General features: G+C 43.8%; 2 protein-coding genes, 1 non-coding gene and 1 pseudogene across 3 annotated transcripts in view; 2 read left to right on the forward strand and 2 right to left on the reverse strand.

Annotated features, from left to right (window-relative positions):
* The first annotated feature begins 1,959 nt into the window (after positions 1 to 1,959).
* On the forward strand, positions 1,960 to 7,982 carry LOC117463984 (platelet glycoprotein Ib alpha chain-like). The gene is made up of 8 exons (XM_034106516.1): positions 1,960 to 2,220; positions 4,517 to 4,612; positions 5,021 to 5,212; positions 5,776 to 5,871; positions 5,947 to 6,126; positions 6,227 to 6,583; positions 6,864 to 7,157; positions 7,320 to 7,982. Exons 1-8 carry the CDS (start codon positions 2,068 to 2,070, stop codon positions 7,980 to 7,982), a joined length of 2,031 nt encoding a protein of 676 aa, XP_033962407.1. The 5' UTR covers positions 1,960 to 2,067.
* Positions 7,983 to 13,017: 5,035 nt separating this feature from the next.
* LOC139435774 (PRELI domain-containing protein 1, mitochondrial-like) lies at positions 13,018 to 15,482 on the reverse strand (annotated as a pseudogene).
* trnag-ucc (transfer RNA glycine (anticodon UCC)) lies at positions 15,321 to 15,392 on the reverse strand. Its single transcript has one exon. It is a non-coding gene; the product is annotated as a tRNA-Gly (tRNA).
* Positions 15,483 to 17,088: 1,606 nt separating the features above from the next.
* Positions 17,089 to 22,500, forward strand: part of LOC117463986 (uncharacterized) — an 8,448-nt gene continuing 3,036 nt past the window's right edge. Inside the window, exons 1-2 of the mRNA XM_034106517.1 lie at positions 17,089 to 17,175; positions 18,342 to 18,517. Coding sequence (XP_033962408.1) covers positions 18,401 to 18,517 — 117 coding nt within the window. The 5' untranslated portion in view covers positions 17,089 to 17,175; positions 18,342 to 18,400. The remainder of the gene's footprint in view (positions 17,176 to 18,341; positions 18,518 to 22,500) is intronic.

A 22,500-nucleotide genomic window follows, 5' to 3' on the forward strand; every position in this document is an offset into this window, starting at 1 on the left:
AATAAACGGCTGCCTTCAGGAGACGTTGGGAAGTTGGGAATGTGTGGCTTTTTTCTCAATTTTACGTTGCATTCAATTTCACTTTAAAAGCAATGTTGTCAACATACGGTCATAACATCATTAATCAAGTCATTTAGTTTGAATTATCAGGAAATAGCAGAAAAAACGTGTTACAGTTTATATAAAGTGTGGTGGCTATAAAATAAAGAATTACAGTCCAATTATATACAATTATCAAAAACACACTTTTTTTGAGAGGCTTACGAAGAAACGTGGCCTTAAAGTGCTGAAGTACGCTTGGGTTAAACGAAGCAGCCCTCGTGGAACGTTTATCGGAAATGTACGAAGTTTCGAAGGCAGGTGTTTCGCATGTAGACTTACAAAAAAGACTCTTGGGACCACGCCTTAAACCCAACAGGAAGTCATTTTTAATAAAGCGTGAGATTTATTTATGGGGCGATAGAAAATGTGAAGTTGTAAAAACAACCGTATATTTCCAACTTCCCAAATTTCCTTGAATGCAGCTTTGAGGGTTTTTTTACCCTCCATGAATGATGACGCGTTTACTGTCAGCTGGGAGTTTTCGGCACTGCCTGAACCCCGTCCCACACAGAGCAATGCATTGTGGGAGAGATGACGAGGGGGGCTTAATTGCGCTCCGTGACTTTAAGACCTTTCTTTATTTTTTACAAGGTGATGACAAAAACACAGGAAGTGATTGTGATTGGCCGGAGAAGCATGTCTCTGGAATCAACCAATCACAGGACAATCTCGATTATTACCTGCCGCCCCCGCCGGGCATGATGGGAGATTTCCTTTTTTACGAATTTTCTTTTTTCTTTCCAGCTTGGGCTTTTCTGATTGGCTGTTTTCTTTGTTTACTCATTTACTTCCTGTATTTTAACCCCGCCTACATGTGCTTTGTGACGTCACTGTCACTATTATTAATACAACTATCGTTTAGTATAAAAAAGTGTCTTTAATATCGGGTTCTGTTGCTGCTAAAGGGAGCTTCTTCGCCCTCATGCAAGTGTGTGTGTGTTGGACGTCCATGTGTGTGTGTGTGTGTGTGTGTGTGTGTGTGTGTGTGTGTGTGTGTGTGTGTGTGTGTGTGTGTGTGTGTGTTGTGTGTGTGTGGTGTGTGTGTGTGTGTGTGTGTGTGTGTGTGTGTGTGTGTGTGTGTGTGTGTGTGTGTGTGTGTGAGTGTGTGTATTTCCGGGTTAATTTAGAATCATAATCTAAAGTGTGCGTCACGTTATAAATCTGATTTTTCTTGAATCGTCTGTTTAGTTTTTATTATTCTTTGGGCGGTTTGAAGAGGAGGAGGAGGGGGCCTTATCCAATCACAACCTCAGAATCCTTCAGGACTCGATGACATCACGGTCTAGCCCTCCTCCCATTGGCTGAGAGTTTGTTTTCTGTCTGTTGTTGTATCAGGATCAATCTCAGGCTCTACCTGCAGAAACATGGCGGCAATAAACTGTCAGCGAAACACTACAAATCACGAGTCACTGTTTCCCCTTATTTCTTCACCATCATGTTTTATTCATCGTTTTGTCCGACACAGTAATCAAATAGTTAAAAGTAAATAATTAGAATAACTCAGCATAGTTTAAGTTAATGTCCCTTAACGAGGAAAGCCCTGGTCTTCTGTTTTAGTTTTAAATAAACACATTTAATCTTAAATTGGTACGTTTTAACTTGGAAACGTGTGACTTTCTTTCCCCTTGTTTTCCAATGATGTCTTCTTCTAATTATTATTCTTAAGTTTAAATTAAATATATTTCTGAATCGTAAAACAAACATATACAAAACTTATATATATTGATATATGTACCGAGAAGCACATGCTATCAACAGACACACAGCTGAGTCTTATCACACTTCCTGATTCAGCAGCTGTCACTCACTCACTCAGACACACACACACACACACACACTCACTCACTCACTCAGACACACTCACACACACACACACACACACACACACACACACAGACAGAGCAGAGTACAGAGGGTTCCTTCAGTTTCTTCAATTTCTCTCAGGAGCTGCAGGTATTTCCCAGAATGCACATCTTCCTCCTCTTCGTCCTCCTCGTTGCTAAGGTAACAGCGGTTCCCGGTTGTCAAGGCGGCAGAGATAAGGACCACCGGAGAAAGGAAAACTGCACCGCGGCGGGATTCACCGGAGTACCGACGGGACTCGAACCCGCGACCAAGGTAACACGAGAGGGGAACTCTAACTTCAGTGTGTGAAATTAAACCGTTTTATACACAGAGAAATATGGTCAAAGTTAAAAGTGGACATTTTGAAAGAGATTAAACTATAGAGGAACTTATGGCAAGATACGAAAGTGAAAGAAATGAAAAAAAAAGTATATATATATTATATTTATAATATATATAAAAGAACTAGGGCTGTCAAATGATTACAATTTGTAATCAGATTAATCACAGCTTAAAAATTAATGAATCAGATTAATCTCCATTCGAACTATGTCCAAAATGTGCCATTTATTTATGTTTATTGTTGGGAATGGAAAGATAAATGAAAGAAGGCGGATATATCCATTTAACATACAGTATCTATGTTTATTATTGTTCTGCATGTCAAAATGAAAGACAACCCACACACCTATCAATCATCAAACCGTGGGGTCTGAATTCATTACGTGTTGATTTCTATCAACGGGGAGTACTTCAGGAAAGTTGACGGGGGGGGGGCTAGTGGAGTACTTCAGGAAAGTTGACGAGGGGGCTAGTGGAGTACTTCAGGAAAGTCGACGAGGGGGCTAGTGGAGTACTTCAGGAAAGTTGACGGGGGGGGGGGCTAGTGGAGTACTTCAGGAAAGTCGACAGAGGGGGGGGGCTAGTGGAGTACTTCAGGAAAGTTGACGGGGGGGGGGCTAGTGGAGTACTTCAGGAAAGTCGACAGAGGGGGGGGCTAGTGGAGTACTTCAGGAAAGTCGACAGAGGGGGGGGCTAGTGGAGTACTTCAGGAAAGTCGACAGAGGGGGGGGGCTAGTGGAGTACTTCAGGAAAGTCGACAGAGGGGGGGGGCTAGTGGAGTACTTCAGGAAAGTCGACAGAGGGGGGGGCTAGTGGAGTACTTCAGGAAAGTCGACAGAGGGGGGGGGGCTAGTGGAGTACTTCAGGAAAGTCGACAGAGGGGGGGGGCTAGTGGAGTACTTCAGGAAAGTCGACAGAGGGGGGGGCTAGTGGAGTACTTCAGGAAAGTCGACAGAGGGGGGGGGCTAGTGGAGTACTTCAGGAAAGTCGACAGAGGGGGGGGGGCTAGTGGAGTACTTCAGGAAAGTCGACAGAGGGGGGGGGCTAGTGGAGTACTTCAGGAAAGTCGACAGAGGGGGGGGCTAGTGGAGTACTTCAGGAAAGTCGACAGAGGGGGGGGGCTAGTGGAGTACTTCAGGAAAGTCGACAGAGGGGGGGGGGCTAGTGGAGTACTTCGTGACCACAGAGTGTGAACGTTGTGATGAGCCTGTTTCAGCGCAGTTCTCCAGTGAAGGGGGGGGGGGGGGGCAGTTCTCCCTCCGCAGCCGGTTGGCGTAGTGTTGGCACAGTTCCGTTGTACAGACCGACGTTAACAGCAGCCTGTCTGTGCACACGGAGACCGACTCTGTCGTCCGGTGATCGAACCGCCTTCTGGAAAAGCTTCACAAGTACGTCGGGACGCAAATGCGCTTTGTGACACAAGTGACGGGACGCATTTCAGATTACGCCATAACCTGCGTACCAGTTATGTGTTACCTGTACTACAGCAAAAGTATTCTGCGTCGGGACTTCCTGCAACAACACCACGCTGTTATCTTGATTCTGATTGGCCAGAAGACATTATCAAAGATGTTCTATTGAGAAGACGATCACTACGTGACAAAAGTTTTCAAACCCGTTTCAAGCGGCTGCTGAAATCAGTCTGACTAACTGCTGTCTGTGCAGTTTACTCCGCGAGTTGGCAGACTTTATTTTGCTTACTTTAACATCGTGTCTCATGGTGGGGCTGAGCCATGTCTTGGTATGGGTGCAGCCTACCCCAGCCATACCCTGGCGCTGCCACTGGTGGCACGTATGGGGCGGAACATTCTGCACATGCATTAAATGCGTTAAATCCTTTAAATATTTGAACGCAATTAATTAAACAAATTAATTACCGCCGTTAACGCGATAATTTTGACAGCATTAAAAAAAAAAAACGACTTCGATATACCAAAGCGAATTCCTTGTATGTGTAAACCGGGTTCTAAAACCGCTTCTGATTCTGATAAAGCCTCTAACTTGCTCACCATTTTGTGCTGAGTCATCAAAACTAAATAACCAAAGTGAGTGAAGCAGAAGAAGCCAGATGACCCATGTTTTATTCCACATCCTGTAGCTCACAGCTGACTCTCTGACGGGCGGGACCACAGCAGGGAAACGCTCTTCCTGTTCCAGAGCGATAAGGCGGCAGCACTTTGACAGGAAACTGCTTTTACAGTCTTTCTTCTTCTACTGTTTTTTTTAGGTTCTGTTGTTTCCCCAGAACCTATTCTCCAGCCTCTCCTGGTCCTCCTTCCAGATCTTCACGGAGATCTACGAGATCGACCTCACTGGAAACAAGGTGTCGCATGAATCCGGAATCAACGATATCTCTCATTTTAATTTATGTACATGTCTCTATTTCCTGTGTGTCCAGGTTCACTGAGGACATTGATATGAATCAATATTATATCTCTACTTTTAGTCGAATCGCCCGAGGACTGAAATAACTAGGATGCAGAACATGAAGGAAGCGTGCTGGAAATGTAGGATGCACGTTGTGGTTGTAGCCTGTTAGCAGGGGAAACCAATGAGTTAGCTAGCTTTAAGACGACAATATGAAGTTAGCTCATTAAGAAGATAGGATGCAGAACAAGAAGGTACCTTATTGAGAGGTTAGGGTGTAGGACAAGGACCAATATTAATATCTCTTGTTTTAGTCGTCGTACACGTTTAGTATTTAAAGTTTCTTGACTTCCCGTGTCTCCAGGTTCCAGAGTTGACCCCCAGCTCCGCTCCGATCCTCCCCAGCCTCAGTGTCCTCCGGCTGGGGTCGAACCGCCTGACCTCCCTCCCTGATGGATCCTTCTCCGCCTGCCCGGCGCTGACTGAACTCTACCTGGAGGGCAACGCCGTGGTTTCTCTGAGCGACAACACCTTCTCCGGACTCAGCAAGCTGGAGGTCAGGCCGTCGGCTAGCAAGGGAAGCTGCATGCTGAAGGATGTAGAAGGAAGCTTGTTAGGAAGATAGGACCTACGCCATGAAGGTAGCTTCTTAGGAAGATAGGATACATGCCATGAAGGAAGCTTGTTAGGAATATAGGATACATGCCATGAAGGAAGCTTGTTAGGAAGATAGGACATACACCGTGAAGGTAGCTTCTTAGGAAGATAGGACATACACGTGAAGGTAGCTTCTTAGGAAGTTAGGATACATGCCATGAAGGAAGCTTGTTAGGAATATAGGATACATGCCATGAAGGAAGCTTGTTAGGAAGATAGGACATACACCGTGAAGGTAGCTTCTTAGGAAGATAGGATACATGCCGTGAAGGAAGCATGTTAGGAAGTGAAGAAGAATTGAATGAATATAGTAGTGCAGGAACTTTGTATGCCGAACATGAAGGTAGATTGTTTGAATGCTAGGATTCATATCGTGAAGTTAGCGTGGTAAACATGTAGAAGACTTTAGTTTTCTTACCGAAGAACGCTCAACTTGTCTCTCTTCTAACTCGCACCTTTTAGATCCTGGACTTATCGTCCAATCGAATCCAGGTTCTTCCTCAGCTCATGCTACAACCCCTCGCTGTGATCGAGACCCTGTACATCGAGAACAACACGGTGGGGAAAGGAACAACAGTCCTTACATGTCCGTTGTCTTGCCTGTAGTGGGGATCTCAAACCTTTTTGTTTCAGGTCCTGACGATGCCTGACGATTGGTTCAGCCCGAAGGAGGAGGTGCCATACCTTTTCCTCTCGGCCAATCCCTGGGCCTGCTCCTGTTCCCTCGGTTACCTGCGCAGATACCTTGATGAATATGAATTCAACGTGTACGTACGGAATGGACCAATCGTCATGACCGACGCTTTGAGCGTGGTGAGAACCGGCCATGGAAAGTCTTATGACAGGTTGTTGCCTTAATGCGAATTCAAAATAAAAAGCAGACTTATTTCTGCCGTTCGCTTTCTGTTCTCAGGTGTGCGACTCTCCTCGGAGGCATAAGGCCACAGCTGTACTGGATCTTGAAGAATCTGAGCTGTGTACACCAGAGTATACTTATACTCCCATTCATACCGCTACTACTGCTGTTTCTCCGACTACTGCTTTCCCTACTACACCTCCTATCCCTCCTTCTCCTTTGACACCGACGTTTGTAGAGGTAACTGAATGGTCAGATCACTTAGGGTCCGGGGTCAGAGGTGATGGGCAATCGGGCCCTCAACCCACCCTTCCTACCAGCAGACCCTCAACTGAAAGTCCTGCCAACATTACGCCAACAAACGACCAAACTGATCCTTTAACTACCGCCAAGACGACCACCACCACTACGAAGGTAACAACCGCCACCATCTCATTCTTCATTCTAGTTTTGTATTCAAATGAATTTCCTTAGACGTCCTATAAAAGCCATTTCTGTTAACACCCCTAAACTGTTTGTCGTGCATTTTAAAGTGAGAGTACCCTTTTTTTACAAGGCAACAACCACCAAAACATTTCTTTTTTTATTCTAGTTTTTTTTATTAAAATGAATTTCCTTAGACGTCCTATAAAAGCCATTTCTGTTTGTAACATCCTCAAACTGTTTATAATGCATTTTGAATCCTTTTTTCAAGGCAACAATCACCACGCCCATGGCAACAACTACCACCCCCATGGCAACAACCACCACCCCCATGGCAACAACCACCACCCCCATGGCAACAACCACAACCCCCATGGCAACAACCACCACCCCCATGGCAACAACCACCACCCCCATGGCAACAACCACAACCCCCATGGCAACAACCACCACAACCAAGGCAACAACCACCACAACCAAGGCAACAACCACCACCCCCATGGCAACAACCACCACCCCCATGGCAACAACCACCACAACCATGGCAACAACCACCACAACCAAGGTAACAACCACCACCATCTCATTTTGTATTCTAGTTTATTTTTTTATTAAAATGCATTTCCTCAGAAGTCCTATAAAAGTCCTTCCTGTTTTTAACACCCCTGAACTGTTTATAATGTATTTTAAATTTATAATTTTTATCTGAGTATCCTTTCTTTTCAAGGCAACAACCACCAAGGCAACAACAACCGCCGGCGATGACTCAGTAACCGGTAGATTTCGCAGCGTCCGAGGCGCCGGGGTTTTCTGTTTCTGGCTTTTCGTCGGCTGCTTCCTGCTGTGCTTGGTGTCGGCGGCGGCCATTTTGGCGACCGTGGCGAGGATGGTGTTCTGGTACCGGCGGGTCTACAAGCCAATTAGCGCGGCTCTAACAAGGAGGCGGGAGGGCGTTAGGCTGTTAACGAGGGAAGGGAGGGATGAGGGGAGTGCTGTGTATCGCTCAGTTCTGTACGTCCATAGAGAGGGGGGAGTCGAGGAAGAAAGGGGGGAGACGGAGGGGGTTTACAGGAACACGATGTACCGAGTGATGAGCAAAGAGGAGGAAGTGGGGGGGAGGAAAGTGATGGAGGAGTGTCAGGTATCGGGGGAGGAAAGGGGGAGGAGAATGGGGGAGGAAAGGGGGAGGAGAATGGGGGATTCCAGGAAGCGCTACAGCGTTATTTTGAGGGAGGAGGCGGGGGGGAGGGGGGAGAAGGAGTGGGTGGTGGGGGGGTGGGAGGGGGAGGGGGATGAGGCAAGGAGCAGCTGGGGGGAGTGGCTTACTCATTACTTACCCAGCATGCCCTGGGGTGTGGCTCCGCCTCCTGAGGGAGAGGCTGCTCAGTGATTGGTCAGCTGGATGAACGTCATAACACTTCCTGTCTATAGAGTGGCGAAGCCCCTCCCCTTCCGGTGGAGCTCCAGGGACCTTATTTAGGAAAAAGTATGTATTGAAGTCAATGGAGAGAGAAATATTATCTTTCGATCCCGTTTGAATTGTGCCACGAGTTACACACATGATGTTTGTCCATTTAAAAGATCATTTTGCAAGTCAAAATTAAAATGTGTCGTGAAACTGTGTAGCAACACTTTGTTTGTGTGAAACGCTCAATGAACTACATCTCCCATCATGCACCACACACCCAGACGGCCGTCACGTTGAACATTTCACTTCTTTCTCTCAGAACGAGGTGGAAATCACTCCGAGTCTGGGCGCGTTGAGAGCTGTACGTACACACAAGGGGAGTGAGTTGGTTCCTGAGAGCCAGCATGCGGGACCGGGTTAAGATTGACAAACATCATGTGTGTAATTCGTGGCACAATTCAAACGGGGTGGAAAGATAGTCTTTCTCTCTCCGTTGACTTCAATGCATCCTTTGATGTTAGTCTTTCTAAAACTACAATGAAAACCACCTTTATGATCCTTCGTCTCGACACGCTTTCAATGACACATTCCCACCGGCCTCACATCATCACTACTAACTAGATAAATGAATATTAGCTGTGTTTAATTACATGAACCAATAAAAACAGTTTATTCACCTTTAAGTCACTCGAGAGTCATTTAATAAACGACAAGTTGTTTTCTCATTTGTCCGTTCTGCTTGGAAACCCTCAACTGAATAATGTCATTTAAAGCCATCTCTCATTTAAATTAATTTATATTTATAGTCTGGTTTATAATTTGGATAATTGTTAACCCTTTCTTTACATTTAAATGTTTATTGTATTGATGTTGTATCTAATTGTATTTGTTTTTATTATATTCTTTACTTTGTATTTTTTATTACTTCTAAATTCTCAACATTGGATGTATTCATTATTAATATTATTAGGTAGTTTAAACATAAATGAATATAGATTAAACAAATGTGTATATTTAATATAATTACTATATAATTATAAAAAACTCAAACTATAAACGTTATCTCTTAGCACGAAAGCTAACGGGATGTACCTTCTTCTTCTTCTTCTTCTTCTTCTTCTTCTTCTTCTTCTTCTTCTTCTTCTTCTTCTTCTACGGCAGCTTCAAACACCTGCTTCAGGTTAGTTTGTTTCTGATTCAAACTGGATGTCTTGTTGCTGAAATACACGCGTTCTTAATCGTTATTTATAACAGCTGATGGTTATAATGCAATATGTCCTAAAGTGGTGGCGGACGAACAACTTCGATGTGTATATAAGCTTCTTTTTTAAGCACGTAAACAAATAGCTGTAGGCTATCGATGGTTCCGATAGAGAGAGGGGCGGGCAGCGGTGGCGCAGTGGGTTGCGTTGGTGTTGGGATCAGGGTCACAGGTTCAAACCCCGCTGCAGTCAGCATGTCGTGTCCCTGAGACGCTGCTTCACCCCAAGGTGCTGCTGTGGGGACGGTCCTCAGTCTGTGAGTCGCGTTGGATAAAAGCGTGATGAATAAGGAACACACAGACGCTCATCAAGAGGTCACAATATCAACCGTTCAGCCGAGCGAAAGCCTATCGGCGACACGCAGAAGATCAACTGAGGATATGACATCAAATGAACCAAAGCTGCAGTCGACGGTCAACTTCATTCATGTTCTGATGGACTGATTGGACTCGCTGCTCTCTCTCCTCTCCGCTTCACTACAGGGTGAAAACTACACTTTTCGCGGCACACGTACTTACAGCCAATCAGCTCTCTGAATTATGAGATGACGTGTGGTAGGTATGCCAGCACCGAGCCCTGTGGTGATTCTCCTGTTGCCGCACGCAATGAATAGAAAATACTCTGCATGCGCAGTGTAGCAGCACCCGTTGACTTTGACAGCAGAGAGGGGCTTGCCCCACATGGCGCAACACGGCTCAATAGGCACACCGTGGACACTGATTGTAGGAACGCAGACCAAAACAGAAATGTACAGACGAATCAGACGACTGAACGTGATCTTAAAATATATTTTAACATGTTTTTTTTGCATATTTTTTAAATTATTATTTGCATTACTTTCTGCTGACACTAGGTGGCGCTGCCCCTAAGGACGAGTCGCCACTGAATATGTCAGAGTTACAACCAGACTCACGAGGCAGGTGAACACCGACTGTCTAAACGGCTGATATCCAATCAGATCAAGTGAAACTGAGGATCGTTTCTAACCGAATTAGAGACTGTGTTTAATCGGCAGTTAAAAGATATGTTCGACTCTGAAGACGCAGTTTCAGCGTTTCAGTTTACATTCACTTTTATTCATGACTTCGGAAAACAGAGAGAAGTTGTTGAGTTCACAAGCTAAATATATATATATGTGATGCTTCAGAGTAGAGGATGAATAAAGGTAGTAAAGGTACATATTTAGATTATTTACTAAAAAAGGGCTAAAATCACATTTAAAGAAAACTTATATTTGTTTTATATTAAACACGTTTAATCTTCCTTTTTAAAGTAAATAAGGAATCACAATTTAATTATCCTTAGATGTACTGATTAAATAAATCTAGTAATTAAAAGTTGTCTATCATCAAGTTAGTATTTGTATTTCTAAACAATAATACTTCTATCTAATCTAATCACACAATAATGTTTCAATGTAATCTGGGTTGATTTATAGTATCTGTTAATATTTCACATCAAACCATTGAAACAACCAGAGAGGCTTTTATTGTGAAACCGGAATGTGTTTTCAAAATAAAGCTCCAGTCGTAGTTGATGTTTGAGAAGACTAATAAATATTCAGAATAATAAGCATCTAATAATAATAAAGTGATATGAATACATATTATAAAAATGATGTTTTCAAAAAATATTTAAGGACAGAAAATAACCTGAATATGAGATAAATGCTTAAAGAGTCATGATACAATATTATTTGAATCCTAAAGAAAATGTGTGTATATGTATATTCAAATAAAACATAAAGACTTGAAATTACTATGAAATATTCATAAAAAAACATAACAATTTAAAAAACCTAAAAGTTTGAGAATGTCAAATTTGTCGATAAAAATGTGAATAAATCATAAATGTATATTTATAATGATCAATTGTACAATAAAACAATGTGCCTAAATATGTCCGAATATTTAAACGCAACAGAAAGATAAAACATACATTTAGTTTCAGCGTCCATGTTGTTTCCAGATCAATGAGGAAGAAGAAGCTCAGAAAACTGCTGGGGATTCTGGGTAGAGGAGGTAGAAGGGGGCGGGGCCTGGTGGGAGAGGGGCGTGTGCTTCTCTGACTCCTCCCCTTGTCACGATGAGCCGCTGGTAAAAACAACAGATGTATGAAGTGTTAAAGTGAGTTTAAATGGTACTACATGTGTTGTAAAGTATATGTATTACCCTGTATCTGGGAGAGGGCGTACTGCAGGCCCTTCATGGCTTTAACTCGAGTACTTTAAACCTGCAATAAAGTTATAATGTTCTGAAAAAAGTGTTTTTATTTAATGTAATTGTTAGGTTTTTTTATTTTTTATTTTATCACTTTTCATTAGTCTTTTATTGGAAAATGTCTTTTTGTGAATTTATTAAAAAACGAATGTTTTTCTTAACCTCTTAGGCCCTGAGCCTGTTTTTCAGGTTTCAGGCTCGAAAATGCTATGCCCAAAACAAAGCACTATAACTTAACTTCTAAAAGGGTTATATGAATAATCTCTTTTGTCAAAGCAAGGTCACATCTGTGAGCTGGATGGAGGAGAGTCAGAATCAATACAGATGTTTCTGTGTCAGAACATTCAGGTGGAACATCGTCAAAAAAGGTAAATTCTTACCTCCGCCTAAAAACATGACTTATCGTGAAACCTACCCTTGGATGATGGGATGGTACACTACAAGCTTTAGGAATACAAAGTACAACATATAAGAAGTTCCCTGTGTCAAGATTGAGGCTTTGACTTTCTTTGGGCACATTTTGGCACATGTGGATACCACCAGTGCCCTTTGACCTTTTTCAGAAACCATACTGTAAAAATAACTTTATTATCACTATAGGTAATCATGGTGTGTGTGTGTGTGTGTGTGTGTGTGTGTGTGTGTGTGTGTGTGTGTGTGTGTGTGTGTGTGTGTGTGTGTGTGTGTGTGTGTGTGTGTGTGTGTGTGGTGTGTGTGTGTGTGTGGTGTGTGTGTGTGTGTGTGTGTGTGTGTGTGTGTGTGTGTGTATTTCCGGGTTAATTTAGAATCATAATCTAAAGTGTGCGTCACGTTATAAATCAGATTTTTCTTGAATCGTCTGTTTAGTTTTTATTATTCTTTGGGCGGTTTGAAGAGGAGGAGGAGGGGGCCTTATCCAATCACAACCTCAGAATCCTTCAGGACTCGGTGACATCACGGTCTAGCCCTCCTCCCATTGGCTGAGAGTTTGTTTTCTGTCTGTTGTTGTATCAGGATCAATCTCAGGCTCTACCTGCAGAAACATGGCGGCAATAAACTGTCAGCGAAACACTACAAATCACGAGTCACTGTTTCCCCTTACATGTTTATCACCAGACTAACACTTCTAGGAAGGTTTACTTACACAATAACAATTAGGAAACAGGATAAAGGAGCAGATTTATTTAAAACATAACACACTAAAACCGAAATAACACCACAAGCATTTTTTTTGTAAACACTAGCAAAAAAGAAAAAATGTCCACAACCTGAACGTGTTGAGCGTTGAATTGAGGCAGCGGGCGCTTGGTGCAGTAGAAGGTCTCCACCGGTGAGCCCCTCCTGAGCGCGGTGGCATCTTCCCCGTAACACTTGGGAATGCATACGAGTGATGATGGGGGGGGGGGGGGTGCTGCATGGGGGGGGGGGGGTGCTGCAGGGACGTCACCCCTCGTGTCTCCCTGGAGGACCTCTGGGTGTGTGGCTCCGTCCTGCCGGGTCCCCCCTCACCGTGGAGGAAGCTGTCCCCACTGCAGTGTCACGTTGAGGGACCGTGGGTCAGAACCAGAAGACGCAGAGCGAGGCCGAGTCGGTGCCGGTGCAGACGTCCGGCGGCGGAGCTCGGATGTCGATGGCTCCGGGGCAACCGTCTGCTGATCTGATGCACGTCGGAGCTCGGGTGAGGCAGATGGTGATGGCTGTGATCCAGAAGCCATTTGATACTCGTCTTCATCACTGAGAAGACTTTGATTACTTCACTGGATTATTCTTTCAAAGATGTAACTCAAATCAGAAATAATTCCTCCATTTAGCGTGTGTGAAATAACAGTATACACACATATATATATATATATATATATATATCCAAGATGTCCGACTGTGGTCCTCCTGGAACAAAGACTCCTCCACCGCCGCCTGGGGAGGAAGAGACGCTGGTATCAACAGCTCGCTGAGTGAGCCAGCACATGGGGGTAACGTGTGATGATGGACATGTCGAGTAGGGTCTCCAGCTGATAGGAAACTGCCGGATGCTAACGATGATGGGACATTAGCACAATTAGCACAAGTCGCATTCGTTAGAATTAATTGGCATTAATTGTCAAATGCAGACTATAGTTTAAAGAATACTTTAGACCTTTTTGAAGATGCTGAATAAATGTCTGGCTTTTTTAGGATCCAAAAAGGCCGTTTTGAGTCCGAATCAGAATCCCTTTATCAGTCCCCGAGGAGAAGAGAGTCCCTAAAACATTAAGTCGACCCAACATTCATCCAAATCAGTTCACAGAGAGTTCATATCCACCTTCTGGTTAACAATGTCAGAAATGTATCAACAACCTCCAACACCACTCAAATATCGTCCAAATCTTCCAAGCAATCTTGTAACTGTTGACTGCATATGCCATACGCTAATTAATGCAACTTATACTAATTGTGCAAATTGCCCAACAATAGCATGCAGACAATTATTACAAAATGGCTTAGCAGACTTTGAGTGATTGAGGATGTTGAATTAATTTGTGAAATGTTTAACCAGAAAGCGGCCATGTTCTCTACGTGGGCTGACTTTGATGCATTGTGGGTAGATTTGAAAGACTTAGGGGACTAAAGAGTAAAGACTGCCATTTCTGAACCTGAAATGGATACAGCATCCTCAATAACCTCAACAATGACCCTACTATAAACTTTGGGGGTCTCAACATGTCCGGGTTCAGTACAGGACTGCATGGTAAAAGACTAAAATGATATATTAACTATAATATGATTTCTCACCATGAGTCTGTTGGGGTTCAGGTTCCAGGTCCGGGTTCTGAGCGTCCGGTTCTCCGGGTCCACCTCCGAATCCTCCAGAACGTAGACGGAGACGCGCCGGGAGAAATTTGGAGGGAAAATGCGCTCGGCCCATCCTCAGCAGTCGCCGTGACAACAGCCTGTTGCCGGGCAGGACTCGGTACAGGACGTCCTCGTGAGCATGTGAGCACTGAAGTAAAGAAATACAGTGTTTATTAAAGTATTTATTATTTCATGTGACGGCTTTTAGGACGAAAAAGGATGTTTCTAAAATGTTGGAATATTTATGGCAAATTTTTGTATATTTGTAAAGTAATATTTTTAAAAGATTCGTAAGAAAATAAAAATAAACATAAATATTATCTTTGAATTTTTCTATTAATTATTATAATTATTAGATAAACTTACAAGATTTTTGAAAATAATTATTGTAATGTAAAACCAGGTGGATTATATCTCTTCGCTGGCCTGGGAGCGCCTTGGGACCCCCCAGTCAGAGCTGGTTGATGAGGGGAAAGGAACGTTTGGGGCTCTCTGCTGGAACTGATACCCCGAGACCCGACCACGGATAAGCGGGAGAGGATGGATGGATGGATGTAAGACATTGGAACATTTTTGCGGAAATATTTTTAGAAAGTAAAAATAATTTGTTTAAATAAGGGTTACATATTTGTTGGGGACATTTTTGTCAATTATTATACATATTTTTTAACGTTAATATTGTTTGAAAGTCAACATTTTGCTTATTTTTTTTAAAGATAATGTAATCTGTATTTACCTGTATGGGTTGGGGTAGCACTACCAGAAGGCGGAAAACCCCTGAAACCACGGACTGTTAATGTCCACCTCACTGTGGAAATACCTGCCCATGTCCACACACACACGCGCACACACACACACTCACAGACGACGCATTCAGGTGCTCTAGGGAAAAAACGAAACAAAAACACATGTTCTTTAACAGTAAACCAGAGTATCAGGACCCTAACATAAAAACATCTTAATGACAAATAACTTTCCAAACTTCTGATACATAAAGTATAAATAAATTAAATATCCAAAAACAAAATATCTGCGTTGGCCGGGAATCGAACCCGGGTCAACTGCTTGGAAGGCAGCTATGCTCACCACTATACCACCAACGCTCGATGAAATCTGACATCCACGGTGAGCGTTTTAAATGATGACAAAGGTAAACAGCGGCTTAGTTTATGCTAAAACTAGTGGTTATAAAACACCAAACAGCTCTCATTAACTCCGAAGGTTAGCTTTAAGGCTCTGGCTATCGTTATTGTAATCAACCACGTTAACATTCCCGGATGTTGGTTGTGTCGTCACTGCAGAGGAAGCTAACGGCTAACTGAGGAGCTAACGTAACTGAAGCCTTTGATTTACAGCAGGTTTATCTCCGTGTTAAAACCCGTCACGTTGACGGAGAAGTGGAAGCATAGAGGAAACACCCAGATACGAGGTTTACTCTGGTTAGATTTGCAGCAGAAACACGAGATACATAAAGAGGCGTCACGTGGTCATAATAACACAGGTGTACTTTGCTGTTTCCTCCAGTAGGTGGCGACATTTAGCAGGGCTTTACAAGTCCAATGGGCTTTGTGTTGTGTGTCAGCAGGACAACATGAGTGGCTTTATTTTTAACTAGGACTAGATTCTTTTTTACTTTAAAGTACATCATTTATTAAATATAGGAATATATATTGAACATGGGAAGAAAAGACAACTCTGAAAGTGATGGACATTTTTGTAAAATAATGTGGAAAGTGGAAATGTTTAGTAAAACATATGGTAACAATAATAATGACAACGATTTGAAAAGTAAATCATTTATTAAATGATGGACATTTAAAACATATTTTAATGAAATAAGGAGAACATCTTTGGGAATTGAGGAAATGTATTTGTATGGAACAATTTAGTAAAATAATATTAATAATAACATTATATCATATATTTTAATAAAGTTAAAAAAAGGTTAAAACTAACACATTTTTGGGAAATATTTACTGACATGTAGGACATAATTTAAAAGTTATTAAAAACTGGGATATTTATTTTAGTTTTTTTGTTTAGTTCAATTTTAACATATCTAAACAAGTCGTATTTATTTTTACTTATTTAAATGTTTTATTATTTCTCCCATTTTATTTTTCAAAAACAAATAAAATATCTTCCTTTTGCACAAAAAAAACCTTCAAATGATGTGGTATTCTTCTCGAGTAGTATTTGTTAATTTCCCACGTTATTAATTAAACGCTTCATTCAATGTTTCCCTCTCTGTCTCTGTTTCAGGCTGACGGCCAATCAGCTGCTCACACACACACACACACACACACACACACACACTCACACCAACACACTCACACACACACAGATACACACACACACTCACACACACACACACACACACACACACACACACACACACACACACACAGACACACACACAGACACACACAAACAAACAGACACACACAGAGACACACACTCACACACACACACACACACCACACTCACACCCTCACACTCTCCCCCCCGCCGACACCTCCCTGTCGTTTCGATCGACGCTCCGTATCCGTTCATAACCTCCGCCATTATTCATCCTCCCCCTCCTCTTCCTCCCCCTCCTCTTCCTCCACCCCCCCCCTTTCTTCCCATGGTGCCGCTGTCTCTCGCCCTGCAGGGTTTCTCTCTCTCGCCTCGACCTCGCTCATTTAACTCCCCTCTCTCTCTCCTGGTGATTATCCTCCTCTTCCTCCTCCTCCTCCTCCTACTCCTCTTCCTCACCTCCCTCCCTCCCCCCCCCCCTGTCGTCTCCTTCCCCGCCAGCCATGATCCGTGGCGGGATGATAATTCCCAGACGGTCTTCCTCCTCCTCCTCCTCTTCCTCACCTCCTCCTCTTCCTCTTCCTCGCGGTAAGTGTCCATCTCCTCCCTTTCTGCCCCCTGCTGTGTTGTGTTGATCGCTTGTTATCCGGGGGGGGGGGGTTATATTATATATATATATATTGACTCCCTGCCTCCCCTCCTCAGTGGGGGGTGTGGATGTGTGTGTGTGTGTGTGTGTGTGTGTGTGTGTGTGTGTGTGTGTGTGTGTGTGTGTGTGTGTGTGTGTGTGTGTGTGTGTGTGTGTGTGTGTGTGTGTGTGTGTGTGTGTGTGTGAGGGTGTGTGTGAGGGTGTGTGTGAGGGTGTGTGTGTGTTCCCCGCGGCCAGTGACCTTCTGTCGAAGCGCCGCCCCGGTTGACCAGACAGGGTAATTAGTTACGCCTCGAGGGAGTGTGTGTGTGTGTGTGTGTGTGTGTGTGTGTGTGTGTGTGTGTGTGTGTGTGTGTGTGTGTGTGTGTGTGAGGAGACACACTTCACACGGGCTGCACACACACACACACACACACACGGATTGCAGAAAGACACACTCGTTCACGTCTTAAAGCTGCACGGATTTTGGTTCCTTGCACAAATTCACACATCTGTCTTACAGTCTTGTTCCCACACACACACACACACACACACACACACACACACAGACACACACACACACACACACGCTCACACACACAGAGACTTATTCCCCAAAGGCCAAAAGAGACGAAAGTCCTGTGACTACATTTGGACTAAAAGCATGTGTCCCCAGAAGTACCCTATATGAGCGTGTGTGTGCACGGAGGTCAGGCTTTGGGCGACTTTTTTTGACTTCAGGAAAACTTTCTTCTGGTTTTTTGTTTTTTTTGGCGTGGATTTTCCTTTGTCTGTTTTTAACTCGAGCGTTGTATTCATCGTTCTCTTCAGTTTGTTTTCCTCATGGACTCGTGTATTTATTTATTAAAACATTGTGTTTTGGCCGCGCGTAATTCCAACAAATCAGAAAAATTAAATAAAGTGAAAAATCTCCAAAAATGATGTTCCAAGTTTCATCTCGGAAAGCAAAAAGTTTAATTTTGCAAAAAAAAGTTGTTTAATACTTTGAAATAAAAGAAAAAGAATATGGATGTTTAGAAAAAAGACAAAATGTGTTGGAGCGCTAGCCAATGGGAGCGTGCGTTTCCATAGTGATGTCACTATGTTCCTTTGTTTTTGTTCACAGAGCTCAGCGTGCTGACCACACCGAACTAACAGAGAGAGAGAGAGTGTGTGTGTGAGGTCATGTCCGGCATGACGAGCGGAGTGTGTGTGGAGAGCGATCTCTCCTCCATGCTGCAGAGAAGCTCCGCCCCCTCGCACCACCACCCCAATCACCATGGTTACAGCGGACAGGGACAGGTGAGCGAACACGTGTTTTACCTGTACTGACGAAGTAAATGCAGAAAACACAGAACATTAGTAAATAAGAACGAGGTGTTTTATCACGACTCGAGCTGTGGGCGAGAAATGTCTTGATATCCATTCACAAATCCCACGGGAAAAAACCTGACATGAGAACGACTTTTTCTCCACGACTTTTAGCCGTACTTTTTACTCCCGATGTAAAACCGTTAGCTTCGTTAGCAAAACGTCACACCCGAGTTCCTTCATGTGAATATCGGTTCCAACGTTCCAGGTTTACCTGATGGAACGTTCCAGGCTTACCTGATGGAACGTTCCAGGTTTACCTGATGGAACGTTCCAGGCTTACCTGATGGAACGTTCCAGGCTTACCTGATGGAACGTTCCAGGCTTACCTGATGGAACGTTCCAGGCTTACCTCCAGGTTTACCTGATGGTACGTTCCAGGTTTACCTGATGGAACGTTCCAGGTTTACCTGATGGTACGTTCCAGATTTACCTGATGGTACGTTCCAGGTTTACCTGATGGAACGTTCCAGGTTTACCTGATGGAACGTTCCAGGTTTACCTGATGGTACGTTCCAGGTTTACCTGATGGAACGTTCTAGGTTTACCTGATGGTACGTTCCAGGTTTACCTGATGGAACGTTCCAGGTTTACCTGATGGAACGTTCTAGGTTTACCTGATGGAACGTTCCAGGTTTACCTGATGGAACGTTCCAGGTTTACCTGATGGAACGTTCCAGGTTTACCTGATGGAACGTTCCAGGTTTACCTGATGGAACGTTCCAGGTTTACCTGATGGTACGTTCCAGGTTTACCTGATGGAACGTTCTAGGTTTACCTGATGGTACGTTCCAGGTTTACCTGATGGAACGTTCCAGGTTTACCTGATGGTACGTTCCAGGTTTACCTGATGGAACGTTCTAGGTTTACCTGATGGTACGTTCCAGGTTTACCTGATGGAACGTTCCAGGTTTACCTGATGGTACGTTCCAGGTTTACCTGATGGTACGTTCCAGGTTTACCTGATGGAACGTTCCAGGTTTACCTGATGGAACGTTCCAGGTTTACCTGATGGAACGTTCCAGGTTTACCTGATGGTACGTTCCAGGTTTACCTGATGGAACGTTCCAGGTTTACCTGATGGAACGTTCCAGGTTTACCTGATGGTACGTTCCAGGTTTACCTGATGGTACGTTCCAGGTTTACCTGATGGTACGTTCCAGGTTTACCTGATGGAATGTTCCAGGTTTACCTGATGGTACGTTCCAGGTTTACCTGATGGAACGTTCCAGGTTTACCTGATGGAACGTTCCAGGTTTACCTGATGAAAGTCATGAGCTACTTTTACTCCTCTTTTCTTTTCTTTTTTTTGCAGTGTATATATTTAGCACATTTTAACATTATTATATGCTTACCTTTAACCTTTGTGTGCTGTTTGGGTCTGTGGGACCCGTTTTCAGTGTTTACTAAAAGAACATGTAGCAATTTAATTATTTTAACCTGCTTTATTTGGGGGTGGGCCTCACATCCCCTATTGGGGGCCTCACCTCCTCTAGGGGGGTCCTCACCTCCTCTGGGGGGGTCCGGGGGCATTCAACCCCGGGAAGATTTTTTTTTTAAATGTTGAAGTGAAATGCATCAATCTGGTGCACTTTGAATTGATGGATACAGCTCTCAACACTCAGATGAAAGGGAGCTGTATACTTTTCAATAATCCAAACATTTTTAGAATATCACAACCAATAACAAATCATTTAAACTTGTTTATTCATATCTTGTGTTACCTAGTTAGCGTTCTTTCTTTTTATGTATGCATATTTTACGAATCACTCCCCTTTTAAACTGTTTTTTGTACTGTCCTAGTGTACACATTGGAATTATCTCTCTCTCTCTCTGAGTGCTCCTCCGTGGCGATGACGGCATGCGTTAAAAAATAATAATAAACATATTTGTAAAGTGGGGGGACACAAACGGGATTTCGAAAAGTGCTGGGGACATGTCCCCAGTGGAGTTTACGCCGTGTCTGTGCGTCAAGTGGAATAAATATATATGCAAGTTACAACACACAGAGTACAACTCTGGCCCTCATGTGTTGTATCTGGCATGATAGGCTGTTCAATGGGGCTGATGTGTAGATGCTGCCAGAAGGAAAATCAGCGGGGAGGTGCCACATTGGTTTTCTTCCCGACTGCAACGCTGGTCCCGGAAATCAAGCAAGAACGTGATTGGTCGATATTCATAGTGGGGGTGGGGGGAGGAGGGGTGTTAGATAGATATAGAGTTATAGTAAGTAGATAGAGTTCGCTATGATTTAGGTTTCGTTTATGCATGGGGTAGATTCTTTTAATTACATTTCCTTTTTTTTGGTGTGTATTTTATACATTTTGGATTTTCTTGGCGAGCTATTTTTAGAACGTGCCCGGCGGGCGACTCACGTTGCCCCTGCGGGCGACTGAGTGCCCGCGGGCACCGTGTTGGCTACCCCCGTTCCAGGTTTACCTGATGGTACGTTCCAGGTTTACCTGACGGAACGTTCCAGGTTTACCTGACGGTACGTTCCAGGTTTACCTGATGGAACGTTCCAGGTTTACCTGATGGTACGTTCCAGGTTTACCTGATGGTACGTTCCAGGTTTACCTGATGGAACGTTCCAGGTTTACCTGATGGAACGTTCCAGGTTTACCTGATGGTACGTTCCAGGTTTACCTGATGGTACGTTCCAGGTTTACCTGATGGAACGTTCCAGGTTTACCTGATGGTACGTTCCAGGTTTACCTGATGGTACGTTCCAGGTTTACCTGATGGAACGTTCCAGGTTTACCTGATGGTACGTTCCAGGTTTACGTTCCAGGTTTACCTGATGGTACGTTCCAGGTTTACCTGATGGTACGTTCCAGGTTTACCTGATGGTACGTTCCAGGTTTACGTTCCAGGTTTACCTGATGGTACGTTCCAGGTTTACCTGATGGAACGTTCCAGGTTTACCTGATGGTACGTTCCAGGTTTACCTGATGGTACGTTCCAGGTTTACCTGATGGTACGTTCCAGGTTTACCTGATGGAACGTTCCAGGTTTACCTGATGGTACGTTCCAGGTTTACCTGATGGAACGTTCCAGGTTTACCTGATGGTACGTTCCAGGTTTACCTGATGGTACGTTCCAGGTTTACCTGATGGTACGTTCCAGGTTTACCTGATGGAACGTTCCAGGTTTACCTGATGGAACGTTCCAGGTTTACCTGATGGTACGTTCCAGGTTTACCTGATGGAACGTTCCAGGTTTACCTGATGGTACGTTCCAGGTTTACCTGATGGTACGTTCTAGGTTTACCTGATGGTACGTTCTAGGTTTACCTGATGGTACGTTCCAGGTTTACCTGATGGTACGTTCCAGGTTTACCTGATGGTACGTTCCAGGTTTACCTGATGGTACGTTCCAGGTTTACCTGATGGTACGTTCCAGGTTTACCTGATGGAACGTTCCAGGTTTACCTGATGGAACGTTCCAGGTTTACCTGATGGTACGTTCCAGGTTTACCTGATGGAACGTTCCAGGTTTACCTGATGGTACGTTCTAGGTTTACCTGATGGTACGTTCCAGGTTTACCTGATGGAACGTTCTAGGTTTACCTGATGGAACGTTCCAGGTTTACCTGATGGTACGTTCCAGGTTTACCTGATGGTACGTTCCAGGTTTACCTGATGGAACGTTCCAGGTTTACCTGATGGTACGTTCTAGGTTTACCTGATGGAACGTTCCAGGTTTACCTGATGGAACGTTCCAGGTTTACCTGATGGTACGTTCCAGGTTTACCTGATGGAACGTTCCAGGTTTACCTGATGGTACGTTCTAGGTTTACCTGATGGAACGTTCCAGGTTTACCTGATGGAACGTTCCAGGTTTGCCTGATGGTACGTTCTAGGTTTACCTGATGGAACGTTCCAGGTTTACCTGATGGAACGTTCCAGGTTTGC

The sequence above is a fragment of the Pseudochaenichthys georgianus genome, chromosome 18, assembly GCF_902827115.2.
Source record: "Pseudochaenichthys georgianus chromosome 18, fPseGeo1.2, whole genome shotgun sequence".
Taxonomy (NCBI): domain Eukaryota; kingdom Metazoa; phylum Chordata; class Actinopteri; order Perciformes; family Channichthyidae; genus Pseudochaenichthys; species Pseudochaenichthys georgianus.